At 42.2% G+C, this 14,490-nt stretch overlaps 1 protein-coding gene across 6 annotated transcripts in view; it reads left to right on the top strand.

Moving 5' to 3' along the window:
• Positions 1 to 14,490, top strand: part of tns1a (tensin 1a) — a 93,251-nt gene that overhangs the window by 61,850 nt on the left and 16,911 nt on the right. For 5 of the 6 annotated variants that reach the window (XM_037090769.1, XM_037090766.1, XM_037090767.1 and 2 more), the window contains 5 exons: positions 71 to 131; positions 251 to 326; positions 422 to 566; positions 1,451 to 1,516; positions 1,760 to 1,885. In XM_037090769.1, coding sequence (XP_036946664.1) covers positions 71 to 131; positions 251 to 326; positions 422 to 566; positions 1,451 to 1,516; positions 1,760 to 1,885 — 474 coding nt within the window. The remainder of the gene's footprint in view (positions 1 to 70; positions 132 to 250; positions 327 to 421; positions 567 to 1,450; positions 1,517 to 1,759; positions 1,886 to 14,490) is intronic. The other variant, XM_037090765.1, reaches the window with a different exon arrangement.

Below are 14,490 nucleotides of genomic sequence, written 5' to 3' on the forward strand. Positions count from 1 at the left end.
AAATCAACACTTAGAACACTGTTATGTCTGCAAAATATTTTACTTCCTCTTGTGTCTTTCCCCTTTACAGGCTGCCGTCCTTTCCTGAAGATCTACCAGGCAATGCAACCAGTCTATACGTCAGGAATATAGTATGGACACTTTTATTCCAGTTTCTGTGTGGTTTGTGTGTGAATCCAGGGCAAAGATGACACTAAACTGAATCCAGGTTTTGAATTTTAACAAGACGTGACTGTTGTTTTTCCTACAGCAATGTTCAAGGAGACAGCAACACCAGTATCTGCATCACCATTGAGCCCGGCCTGCTTCTGAAGGGAGACATCTTGGTAAGATTTTAAAAACGAATTGAATATGAGTGATACTGCCAAACTCAGTTGATGTATTGATCTTTGGCAACCCGTCTCTCCCTGTCTGTCCACAGCTGAAGTGTTACCACAAGCGCTTCAGAAACCCGACCAGAGATGTTGTGTTCAGGGTGCAGTTCCACACCTGCGCCATCCACGACCTCGGGGTGGTTTTCGGGAAGAACGAGCTGGATGAGACCTTCAAAGGTAACAATCCTCCGGGTGGGTGTTGGTGCCTTTTATCATTGTGTGATCATAAGAAATTAAAAAAAAAACTGTATTTAAACCTCAGACAAGTTCAGATAATCGGAAACAAATGTTCAGTTTCTTTCTCTGAAAGTTGTCACTGCAGTAGTTTTTTCACTGGGATTACTGGTTTCCAGTATGGAAAAGTTCTCTCTGTTACTTCCTGCTTTTCATATTTTTTATAGTAAACAGGGTCCTCTGGTGGTGAAGGCAAAAACTCAGCAGTCACTTACATTTAGTGTTAAAGAGTAGTGAACGACATGGAATTAAAATCACCCCTCTGGTGGTTTAGTTACATTAAAAGTTGCCGAGCGATTCAAGTATTTAAAGTACTTTTCTGGCCATGTTTGTGGATTTTAATACTAAGACTACAAACAAAAGTTGAGCCAGGAGAGAGAAGGAGGGGGACATCTGAACAAAGAAGCATATTTTTAGGCCTGTGAACAAGTGTTTTTTGCAATAAACTACTTTTTCTAAGTAGATTTCCTTAACCAAACCAGATTTCTCCATCCGGTAGCTTTGCTGTAGCTGAACTCCCTCCTGTGTGATGTAGTTGGAAGTTTCCCCAAAACTACTTACAGGACTATAAAAACAAGAAAATTAAGGGAAACAATGTAAAAGCTGAAGCTCAGCCAGAGTTCATTGAATTAAAATAAACTCAGTCAGCATGAAACATGTTAACCAGTCCAGTTTTGCAGTTTTTTTGCACTTGTTTATATTACACTCAAAATGAATACACATACATCTATTTAAATGTGATTTTTTGGGAGTTTGTTGAGCTGAAATCAAAGCGTGATCTGTGATTGTCATCGTAATGCGTCCATTATTTTACAAAGTCTTTACACCATGTGTGTCTACAGATGAGAGGTTCCCAGAGTACGGGAAGGTGGAGTTTGTTTTCTCATATGGGCCGGAAAAAATCAAAGGTAAACTCATGAATGTACAGTATATGTGTCTATAAAGAGTGTGTAGAATATGTAGAATACTGAAAATAGATATATTCAGTATCAGACCTGATGTATTGGCACCCGTAACAATTTTCAAAACAGTAGCAATGACATTTTTCTCTATTAGTCGATCTATTGTCATTATGGGATGACACTGCTGATATGACAGATAATACGCTCAGTTGGGGGACTCCATTACCCATCATGCCATGTGCTCCTCAGGCCTGGGCCACCTGGAGAACGGGCCGAGCGTTTCCGTGGACTACAACACCCAGGACCACCTGATCCGCTGGGACTCGTACGAGAGCTTCAACCAGCGCTGTGAGGACGTCGTGGACGGCGAGCACGGTATGTCGGCACAGTGTGATGGATGGGTTGTCTCCGCTCATCCACAGTTACTCACAGAGACCGTCAGACTCACATGCGGTCCAGTTTTAGTTGGAAGAAGCAGTCTCTCAGAAGAATCACTGCACATACATGAAATTCATCAGTCGTCACCACAAGTTGAGAAAGACGAGTCTTTCTTCTCGTCGCTCACCTCTCCACCTCTCAACCCAACATCTCTGAGTTGCCCATGCATGCTCCATAACCCTCCTTCCTAGTCCCCCTCCCCCCCGAGGCCTGTCAATTAGTCCTTTAAATAGCCGCTGCAGAAATAGGGGGGCGTCAGACGCCCTGCTACTGGCTGCCCCCCTCTCCAGGGGGGTTGTAACCTGAGAAGCCACCAACCAGCAAGTCCCACAAACCCACATCCATCCACTCCTAGATCCTGCTTCTGTACCAGGAGTTCAGGAATTTGAAATCTAGGCACCCTGTATCATGTCTCCTACCTATTCAGTTATCCTCAGACATGTCAGTGCGAGGAATGAAAGCCAAATACCGAAAATATAGAATATCTAGTTCATTGCAGCTGCCATCAGGGGTTTTGTTGCTGCTAACTTGGCTGGAAATGGTCCCGGTGGCTCGTCATATCCTGAAGTTTTGGGAAAAACATCCAGTTTTGTTGCCACCAACACAGCTGGAAACCGTCAAAAAATGTCAAAAATGTCTAGTTTTGTTGCCACTAACATGGCTGGAAACCTTCCTGACGTCTCATCAAAAGTATCTGGAAACTGTCCCGACATCTTGTGAAAAACATCCAGCGCTGTTGCCACAAACACAGCTGGATATTGGCGGGACGTCTCGTCAAAAGTGTCTGGTTTCGTTGCCACTAACGCCGACTGGAAACTCTCCAAAAGCCTTTAAATCTGGCCTCTGGGCTGTTTCTACCATTTGTCACTGATTTTTTTGAGAAGTTATGCAGAAAGTAATCAGTTGCAGAGGAGGCAGAAACGTTACAAAGCCGAGACTTTCTTTATATTCAGCTATTATTATCACAGTTTGTCCTGTTTGCAAATTACTATATATTCAGTCTGTGAATGAGTAAACGCGATCACTAAACATGATCATTACAGGATCATTTGTGAAACGAGCATTGATGACACCATAAAATATCCTGTCTCAGACTTTTTAAGACTGTTTCTCCTCTCCGTGATGATGAGATGCATTATTACTGCTGTTAATCTGAGACAACAGGAGGACGCACTCACCCTCCGTTGAGTCAGGACTTGGCAGCCATCGCACGGCTGCTGCATCCACTTTTTATATATGGGATCTTTTTCTCTCTCTCTCTCTCTTTTTTTTTTACGGCTTTTCAAAGACCCATTTCATTTTTATGAACATCCCCCGAGAACCGTTGCGGTAATTGCTGTGTTGCAAGAAGGTCAGTGGGAATCGCCAGGATTGCAAGTTTGAGCCTAATTGAATGGGCGGCGGTCGTCGTTCTCAGCACTCAGCAGAAAGAAAAGCTCTCGGCCAGTTTGTTCATTTCTCTAATTGCAGCCGTCGCTCTTGCACTTGGACGTGAGGATCTGAGCGTTCAGGGGAACACAGTTTCTGTTTTTATGAGGAGGGAACAGACGACGAGTAAAGCAGATTTGACTTGTATTAAGAAGATCGCCAGAAAGAGACTCAGCAAAATAACCATCAGCAGAAGTTTTATTACGGCAAAAAAACACTTACTTTGTTGTCGTTGGAATGAATAAACTGCCACTGGGAAAAAAGATATGTATTAAAGATTATTAATAGGCAGTGAGAGAATGTTAATCAGGTGTCAAATACACATTTGGGCGATGCCACATGAATGCCGCTGATAAGCCCGATGACGGAACGCCCTATTTTTACCCGCGGCGGTACATTGGACACTAATCACTTATCAGGTATCAATTGGGGAATCTAGACTTGTTTATTTGTCCGGGTGTTAAACAAATGATTCATCCTCTCGGGGCTCGGGGGCAACTCATCCTGACGCCATTTTTAACAGAGTCCGGCGACCTTGGAAACCCCGTCGAGAGGACTCAGCGAAAGATGGGTGTCTTAAAAGGGTCGGCGGGATTAGGCGGCTTAGAGTTGTGTGCATTTCATACTCACGGGGAGCGTGAGGCGAGGCGTCCTTAGCTTTCTTTAACAGGAGGTATTTGTGTTGAGTGTTGCACTTCTGTGTGAGTGTGAAGGTTTGTCCAGCTGTTATACAGTATTTTTGCACTATCCAGGCGTCTGTTTATGCCTGTAAACATGCACATTTGTTCAGGTCTTTCACGTTTTTTATTTTTATGTGGTATGTTTAAGTGTGCCTGGGTGTGTGTGAAGCGCACCTTGTGTTTGTCGGCTCGCCTTTGCTCCACTAATAGCCCCGCTGTGTGGTGGCAGCTGTCGACCCCGGAGGTCAAAGCAGTCAGAAGGCCACCGTTCGGGCCAACGAGCAGCCGAAGAGCAACGACAAACTCGCTTTTTTAAAAAAAAAATGACGCATGGATCATTTTGGAATCTACGCACTGTCCAATTTTTATGAATTCCTGAAGCTTTATGGCACAAAACAACAAAAATGGCTTTGTTCTTTCTAAAAAAGTCACAGTGGACGATTATGAATATCACCTCTGACATTTTGTTACTTTAAAGCAAGAAACTAAACATTTGATGAGATGCCGAGGATGAAGGTCGGTGGATGTTTTGTCTTATTTTGAAAAAACAGCAACACTAACAACATAACTTTGTGTGAGAAAGAAAAGATCTCAACTGTTTGTGGTCCTTAACCCAAAAGTATAACAATCGAAAACACTAAAACTGAATGCTTGTGTTCGGAAATTCTTCCTGCATCATCTCCACCACATCAAGTGGACGTTCTGTAATGTTTCCAATTTTACAAAAAAAATCAGAAAAAGTACTGAAGCAACCACTTAAACTCAAATACTCTTACGTATATTTCATTTTAAAGCTACGAGCTGTTATCTTGAATGAAGTGCGTGTTCAAGGAATATAATGTTCCCTTGAGAACGACCACTAAACGTAGTGTTTCACCACAGGAGAATAAGTGTGTGTGTTCCAGTGTGTGTGGTGTACAGTAGGGCAGCAGGCCCAGTCTTCCTTGTTTACCGCCCACCTCCCATATTTGGCTGGGGCTGAGCCCTGAAACATGTCTGGAATAGCTGGATAGAGGCAGACAGAGCGACAGAGATAGAGAGGCAGGCGCAGAGAGGCAGAGAGGAGCAGAGACGACCAGACTTCTGCCAAAGCGTAGAGTTTTTTTTTTTGTATGTTGGTGAGGTTTGAATGGAGGAGAAAGGAAGCGGACGGAGAGATTAAGAGAATGAAGTAAAATCGAAAGGGAGACGGAGAGCAGCTAGACAGCACTGGTTGGTGAGTCCTTCAGATTACTAATGGTAACCTTCCTTGCAAAATAAAGACATGTTGATTTTAAATATCCATGTGTGAACGCCTCTGACGTTTTATTAAAACGTGCTTAAAATATAGCCAAATATATGTTATTGTTGCAGCGGTCAAATGGTTTTCTTGCCATAATGATGCAGGTTTTGCCCTCTAAAGTGTCTCTCGTCCGTACGAAACGACAAGACTTTTTGTTCGTCGGGTCCCACACACAAGAGTCTGTTTGTCTGTTTATTACGTTTCCATGTCAACACTGTTGCATCCTGTGTGTTTGGCACCTATATGGCATAAAATGAGTCATGGAGCGAGCAATTTGTGTGCGGAACATTTTATGAGCGGGCTGCAATTTGGGTACACCAAAACTATTAGGGAGCTTTGGTTGGTAACTTCGTGTGAGCTCCAGAGAGCTCGGACTGGGACAAGAGTACATGTTGGAGGGTTTCTTGGAGACAGTTTTTGAAAAGCTGCAACTTTTATTTTGTTGGTGTATTGATACGTGTATATTTGACGTATTTAAAAAACAAGTATCTTGAAGGTCCAGTTTGCAAGAAAGTTGATTTTGGAGGGATGATTGTACATCTGGTCAACCATCATCCAAAAGCCTCAGTATCTGACAAGTTGGCAAACCCAAAGCGTCAGTCTTTGACGAGTTTGGAGCCCAAAGCATCATTGGGGATGTGACTCAAAATGACATTTTCTATCAAACTGGACCTTTAAGTTGATGTCTGACAAAATATTTACTTTCCAAATAGGTTAAGAGCAGTTCAATTACATCACTAGATTTATATCCAAATCAAGCCCTAAGTGTCCAGCCCTCATTGTGAAAAAAAGGACGTGTTCATAACTTTTAGTAAAAGTTATTTGTCTGAAATCTGCAGAAACAGGGCGAGCAGTCAGGTATTTCCAGAAGACCTTGTGTGTGTCTTGCACAAGCACAAAATGCTTCTAGTTAGACGTCGTGCTGACAGCACAGTGAGCTGCAGCAGCAGGTTCAAATCCCAGCCGTGAAAACCCCGCTGAGCCAGTCCTCATCTCTTAATGCCTCCTTTCTCCTACTGTCTGTCTAGATGTCTACATATGGATTTATCTCTGTCTCCTAAGGCCTGTTGGCTGCTCTGCCTTTGTCTTTTTCTATGAGCGCCTCATTGATTTCAGTTAACTCAACTACATTAGTACTTTTCTGAAAGTGTCTGTCAAACTTTTTCTGAAAAACTGTGAGACGAAATAAGTTCGAGTGACTGTTTTGTTGACTTTGTCCTTCCAAAGTTGCCCACGAATTTATTCATAAGAAAAACAAATTTGTCATTAAATAAATATCCAGATGTTTTGGATTGTAACTCTTGTGCACTTAGATTGAATCACAGCACTTACAGTAGGTAAAAGGTTGCCGTCTCTGAGAGTTAAACGTGACACCCCAAAGCTCTCAAAGAGACGGAGATGACAGACGGACATCTAGGTAGAAAGCAGGCAGACAAACTTTTATGACAGCTACTAATCCCCTCTTGAAAGACAGATGCACAGACAACCAAGCCGCCAGTCAGGAGACAGCCAGACGTGGAGACAGAGGCAGACACTCAGGCCAGAGAGTTAGCCTGACGTGATCCTGCCGGGGCGATTTTATGACACACTGGTGGTGTAATTTTGTTCTTGTTCATATGCAAAAGATGCCAACTCCACCCCCCTGAGGTTTTGAGCTGATATCAAACTAATATTTTCGGGCTCAAGCGCACATTTGGTTCCAATATACAGCTGTTTTAACCACGTACTTGATGAATTACATTTGAGAAAATGTGGACCTGTTAAATCCACAATCAGTGCATTAGTTTGAGGCACATTTGATATCAGATTGTAAAGATTTTGAAGGATGAAGAAGACGACACCTTATCTAATATATCTATATCTAATAAAGGTTCCTTTTCTTGAAAACAGAGACAAGCTTTTCTATTTAGAACAGGATACCAGACTCACTCTTGGTGCCTATTCGGTCCAATGAGAGTTTGTCACCTGGTGCATAAACCAAAAACGTTTCTAGCTCTCGCTGGATTTACTTCCTGGTTAAGTACGTGCAGTAGGGACCATGCCAGTGAATGTCCTGGTCTGTCAGTGCCAACAATGCTATCTTCCGTCAAAATGAAATAACTGTCAAGTTATCCGTTGAGGCAACATAGGACATCATCTGGGTCCAGTTCCATGTACGCCCTTAAGTAAGTTTGGGGCAATGGAGAAAGGATGCCAGGTCAAAAGTTGGTATATATTTTAATCACTCCCTCTTAAATCTCAGACTGGTTGCAGGGGAATTTTTTGCTGTAATATCATAAGTAGCCAATTGGCAAAATGTGTGGCGTATCCAGCTCCTAATAATGTATTCATGAGTCACGTGCGTGTTGCTAGCTTGCAGCTTTATTCTTCCTCGCCTTTGTTGGCACGCTGCTACATTTCTTTGCACATCACCACCATCCAACAGTGGAACTTGCTTATCAAAATATTGCTCTTTAGCACCACTAGTGGTCAAAAACTCAAAAGGGTGCCTTTAACCTTTTAATGTGATGTGCAAATTAAACATTCTTATCATTCTATATGTCAAATCATATCAGCCAGTTTCTGTCTCCTGTCATCGATTCAGGGCCGACAATAATTCTAACCTCACTTCGGTTTAACAGACCAAAAATCTATTACAAACTCAACCCAGCTGAAGATCTGATATGACAGAGAGAAAGGGGGGGGGCGACATGAATCAGACGCGGAGTGTAGCTGGATGTCAGTCTGACATGGAGACAGTCAGACAGATCGCTTTTTATGACAGTCGCTCGGATGACAGACAGGCGGATGGATGACATCATCCTGAAAGCAATCTTGGGGACAGACACTGATACAGTCACGTCACGTTACCTCAACCGGTGACAGCTGGACACTGGGTGATGGATGGACTCAGAGGCAGACATGGCAAATATAAAACCGCGACAGTTTTCCTTGTGCCAGTCACTGATACACCAACCATGACACCTTTTTCACTGATGGACTGTCATATCATCCCTTATGAGGATGTCTCTCTTACTCTTTCATGCGCTGCTGCAAAAAGTGTCCAACCTGAGTAGCACGTACATCTTTGTATGATGTAAGAAATACGTCTTTTTTTGTTGGGAAACAAATGGAAAAGAAATGTATTTGTGCTGGATGAAAAAAAAACTGTTTCCGGAATAGGAAGCTTTTAGGACCAAGTGCTGAAATGGGCGGCTTAACGAGGATATTTTTGCAGTATCTCTCACAGGTCTTTAAGACTAGTCAGTCAGCTGTCAGTCAGACCCAGTCACCCACTGCTGGCACGCAGACAGTCCGGCGTAACAGTGATCTGAAAGCTGTGAAGGTGAATGTCGCATCCTGCTGTGAGATACCCAATGGCTCGCTGACAGAGCCATGCCTGCCACTGCATGTCAGTGTGTATAATTGTACGTCCAACAGTCTCAACCGGCTCAGAGGTGTCGTTCCACGTGATGAAAGGGCAATTTGCAGCAGAAAAACAACGAGCGACAACGAGATAAAGTTACCTTGGCTCACACTGGAAAACATATCCATCTGAACCTGTTTAAATCTCACTGATGGTTAAACCTTTTTCCTTGAGATCATTTAAAAATAAAGAAGTTGTGTGAGTTTGTTAGATGTGCAAAAAAACATCATTAGAACACGTTAAATCCAATAAATCTTCCACTTTCTTGTTAATGTATCATCTTCACGCTGCGTCTTCCAAGAATATTCTCAATTTCATCTTAAGTTTTGATATATCTGCACTATTCTCATCCTGTTCCTTCAAGTTCAAGTTGAGCATTGTTTTGGTTTGTCTTTAACGAGCCGTGGAGAACAAATGGTTCTTTTCATCCTTGCCTTCTTCACCCTCTATAAAACAGGGTGCCTCACTTTTCCAAACCTCAGCGTTTTACGGCTCTCTTGCCCACCCAGTTTCCCCCTAACCCATGGACCTTCTTCCAACTCCCAAAAGACCTTTCTGTCATGGGTCAACCCTCCCTCTCTAAATAGCCCTTACTGTAGATGTCATGTGCATGTGTGTGCAAATATGCATTTATACATTTACAAGAAATCATACACCGTATCCAATAAAACGATCGTTTCCGAGGTGAATGAGAGGCACACCATAGGACCACCGTTGAATTTGTGTAAACGTTGCGGTATGTTTCTATATTTATATGTGTCTGCATTTTGTAAAAATGAGGTTGGCCCTTTAAATATTTTATGAGGTCATCATGTCCTCTATAAGAGTGGAAAGCCTGTCTTGAAGTTTCCACCACCCTTGGAAACTAGCAGCCGATAAGACGATCTAAAGGAAAAACACGCCCAAAAAACAATTTCAGGAATTTAGAATAAATAGGTGTCAGTTCCAGAATCTACTGATACAACAGATAGTACCAAGACTTTAGAAGTTACTGTGACATAAAATGAGATGAATTGGTGAAAATACATTTTACATTGGATATTGCCAAGAATTAAAGAGCAAATTTGTGAGAAAGTAGATTTTTGAGTCAAAGGAGACCTTTAAGATGTTACGATAACATGTAGAACAGTGTCATCTGGAAAATGCATTTATTAATTTGCTTAACAAATCAAAAATATGAACTTGTAAGGGAAACAGAGGTGGTCCAAGAACAGAGCCCTGAGGAACCCCTTTACGTAACCTCAGGGAAATAAGCATTAGTTGTTTTGGTCCATTTCGTTCCAAATTAGAAAAAAATCAGTCAGTATTTGACGAGCTGGGAATGAGACAACTGGTGGACCTCAAAGTTAGAATAAATTACTGTAAAGATAAAGTTATTTTGGTTGGTTTAAACCTGTGCAATGAAAGGGTTGTGGAACAGCTAATGTGACTCTTGTTCTACTTCTGACCACTCGCATCAGTCCTAAACTTACACGGTTTCATTCACCATGAACCCAGGGAGTAATTCATAATGCAAGCGTACACGGAACACATTCAGCTTCAGTGTCCAGCATGTTCTCACTACTTTACAGGTGCGTCGACAAGGCGTTTGTTATTCTCTAATGTAATAACTATGTATATAATCCACATCCCAGGCGATGCATTTGACACAGCAATAACAGCGGTTGTAGCACATTGTCTATTTATAATAAACCATTGGCCACAGGTGTTTAAATGGCTTTTTAATGGCCTCCAAGGCTGCGATGTGGCAATGAAACACTCAAGCGAACACTTAAGAGGATATAGCCAAGAGGCAGGTGCTGTGTTTGTGTGCAGCGCCGTATGAGCAATGCCTCTGGCACTTTCACGAGAGAGGAAAGAACCTGTCACATGAGAGAATATAGAGAATGGACAGGTGCGTGTGTGTGTGTGTGTGTGTCAGAGAGACTAATATAAGTTCTGAATCAATAGAAGGGACAATTTAGATGCTAAATTTAGTTTTCTCATTAGTACTTTATGAGCAAAAATCTCTTTTACTGAATATGTGAAAGAGTGGTGGTGAATGCGGCTTGGTCCTCAGAGAGGGTGGCATGTTACACTCATTTACCGCAGTCGGAAACAAATTGTTAGCCATTTGTGTTAGCCAAGCCTCTGTGACTCAGCCGATCTAATTTGAGGTCTTCTGCAGCTATTTATTGACATAAGAAGAAAGCTATTTGTTGTATTCAGATGGTGAGCCGCTTGTTTGTGCCATGCAGAATGATAATGACTGGTTTTGTCATCGTGCATGGATCATATCTGAATCACTGTGTCAGATATAAGATATGTATTATTTTGGTCATCAACCATATAGCTATAACTATAACTCCTAGCAGCATTACATCATGTACCATTATACCATAACAGCCTTATAATTTGACAGTATTGCTCAAACTGTTTCGATGGTTATAAATGTTGAAGGAAGCTCAGCAGCTGATGAACACCAACCATAATAATACGAGAAACAACCAAATCCACGTAATGCTTTCACAGGGTGTTTCACATTGCGTGACCAGCAGCTATCCAGTTGTTTATCCGGTTTCCATGGAAATGTAGATGTTTGGAGCACTTGAGGACTTCTTGACCAACAAAAACTCCAGAACAGCTGCTGAGTGGACAGTTTTTAAGAACTTTATATTTATATAAAATGAAGTGCTAGGTTTAACTCTAAAACTGTCACATACATGGGCCAGCCCAGTACCTCACTTGTTAGCATCTGCACCATCTGCACGTCATCCCATCTATCTTTCCTCTCTCCTGTTAACTTTATAGCTGTCCTATCATATAAAGGCGCAAAAACTGACTTGCAGCATATTTCTATTACAGTATATCAAATAAAAAGATCCCTTTTTGACACCTGAAGCATCATATTTTATTAATAATTAATTGTTTGTGTGCATCCAGCATTTTCACACTCAGCTCTGTAGTCCTTCATGTCCAGGATTAACTGAAGTAGCGCCTCCTGAAGCTGCTAGGGATTCAGTGTCTTGCTCAAGGACACCTCAGCAGGTCAGATTTTTGCAGACAAGCACGTTTCTCCCAGCTTACGCACATGCCATGAGTGTGGGGCAAATGTAAAGGTTGTGACCTCGCAAGTTCCTGTCATGCCCAGTGTTGTTTTGCACTTCCGTCCTTTACTAAGTCAAGAGGATTGTGCCAAACCGTCATGCCTCTGTTTAAGGAGGTGAGAGTCACTCCGGAGAGATTCACACTTGACCTGTGAGTCAGCCACCTTTGTGACATTTCTGTCTCAACTTCATCCTGTCGGCATACCTTGACAAAACTTCAACAGCTTCAGTTTTTGTCTGATTTTGATGATTTGGATTTGGAAGATCAGCTCAAGTTTTTTATTTGTGGGTTCCTTCGGTTGGTGATTCAGTGGAGATTTTTAAGGCAACGTCCCTAGCAACAGCACCAAATCAACAAATATTGAATAAATCAAAATGTTCCCTGTTACAATACCGCAGCAATGTTGTAGGCCTCTTACCCCAAAAACTTTGCTTTTCGCATTTTTTAGTCCGTCTGTTTCTTTCTTTCCTCTATGAGCCATGACACGCCAAATAACAGCGTTCGCTCCCCTGATTTAACCTCATGATGGGGTTAACCAGCAGCTGGAAAAAGTGTTACAGAACTGCGTCGTTTTTGTCAATGAAAGATCATCTTTTATGGACTAGAACAAGGGTATTCCCTATTCTCTGAAAGGTCAGGATGAAAGAGAGAGTCAAAGACGGATGGAGCTCAGCTGGTGGAAAATTTAAAACCAGAGTTCTGTGAAAAGTTTTGAAATACTGTAGATTAACTAAAAACTAAGGCCTTTGAGGATTTACGGCATGTAGTGAGAGCTTTCTCTGGAAAAAGATTAAACTTTGCCTTGTGGGATTTTCAGACAGTAATGGGAAGGGTTATCCTGAGTAAGGGGATCCCCTCTGATGACATCACCAGGCAAGGGGGCGACGGTCCCGGGCAGACAGATGGCGTGGGAGTTGTAGTTTACTTGTGACGACGCTGCTTCACGTGCAGCTGGGAAGTAGTGGTGGTGTTGGTGGTGGTGGTGGAGTCCCTCCCCCCGCTGCCGGGAACAGTCAAAGATCATCCCAGATTGCCAGCTCACCCCTTCGGGCAGCTTTAGTGGTACAGCCCCGCCTCGCTCCAGCAGAGCACATGTATGATGAGGGGACATGAATCAGAGAGGACAGAGAGAGTGAGAGAAGAAGCTCAGAAGCAGAAAGCTCAGTCACTAGGAGGCAACTGAAGGACGATGTATAGACTCAAGTTTGGCTTATTGATCTCTATATAACTGGCTGAAGACAAGGGAATATTCCAACCTTTCTTGATCGATTTGGGAAGAATGAAGTTATAATACAGGTAAGAAGGATATTTGATGCCATTAGGTAGAAAAATAATTATGATTTGACAAATTTTAACAAGGAAATAGAATGAAAGTTGTTCGGAAATCAAATATCCAGGATTTGAAGAAAGCTTTCTTTATCTTGTCTTCAGAATAATCATATTTTGGAAAATGTAAATTATACCTTTGTCTCAAAATTTCTAACTTCTCCCAAAGTAAACCAAAATGAAGCACTAAACCGCTGCATTCACTCCCGTAATGTTAATCCCCGTGTCATCATTAAAAACAAACCACAGGAATAAACTGTGTTTACAACTTCCTCGCCTGCCCTCCCATTCCTGCTGCTACTGTGCCTGTGAGTTGTTGTTGACATGGGTTTTGAAATAGCTGCGGTCCGAGTGATCCGCCATCTGTCCCCCCGGGGTTCGCTCAATTTGGAACATCCCACATATGAGCCAGCCACGGTGGTCATGTATATGTCGTGTATCCCTTTGCAAATGAATATCGGATCCGGGAAGGGAGCATTGGTGTATTATTTTCTTCTTGTAAACATACAGTAAGTGTTGCCACAGAATGATCTGTTGCACGTGTGATTGTTGTGTTTCATAGAAGTTTGGAGTAGTGCATTGGGTTATAATGGAAGCACACATTGTATCCTCCACTGGTTGAATTACAGTAGTGAACTTGACTTCTGTTTATATGTTTTATTTCCACATTGTAACATTTTGGGGTATTTTATCACCATGATCGCACCTGAATTTCTAAAAAAGAACACATTCCTGAGCTGTGCATCCAAGGAATCTCAAATTAGTTTTTACACGCTTCTAATACTATAAACAGATGGAGATTTTTCCTCTGTGATTAATGTTTTTGATTGCTCATGCCAGGAAGAGCAGTATGTGTCCAAAAGTCTTGTGAACATTAACAGACTGTTTTGAAAGTTTTCCTGTTTTGAAAGGTAAAGTTTATTCTTTCGTTTGAAGCACAACCAAGCCAAAATAATTTCCTCCAGTTTTTTTTAAATAATGCCCATATGCCGCAAACTAAAAAAGCACCAAAAAACAGACCATATTTTGATAAGGACACATTCCTGTGAAAGAATCTTGTCAAAACTTTGATTGTGTAACTTCCAGGCACTCAGTCTGACTTTGCCGGCATGATTCAGCAGCCAGAAATCAACTTGAGGAAGACAGCTTGTCCTCTCACAGTCCAGCTCTGGGCTTTCAAACTGGCACTGCTGCTCTTCTCTTTGGCTCACGCAGACCAGCTGTTTCAGTGTCTTGGACAGGACCCACCCTGGTTCACGTCAGACCATGTGGGCCTGCACTGACGCAACGTGACAGGAGCTTTAGCCATGCAAATTGGCTATTAATAGAGCTG

This window comes from Acanthopagrus latus, chromosome 24 (assembly GCF_904848185.1).
Source record: "Acanthopagrus latus isolate v.2019 chromosome 24, fAcaLat1.1, whole genome shotgun sequence".
Lineage (NCBI taxonomy): Eukaryota > Metazoa > Chordata > Actinopteri > Spariformes > Sparidae > Acanthopagrus > Acanthopagrus latus.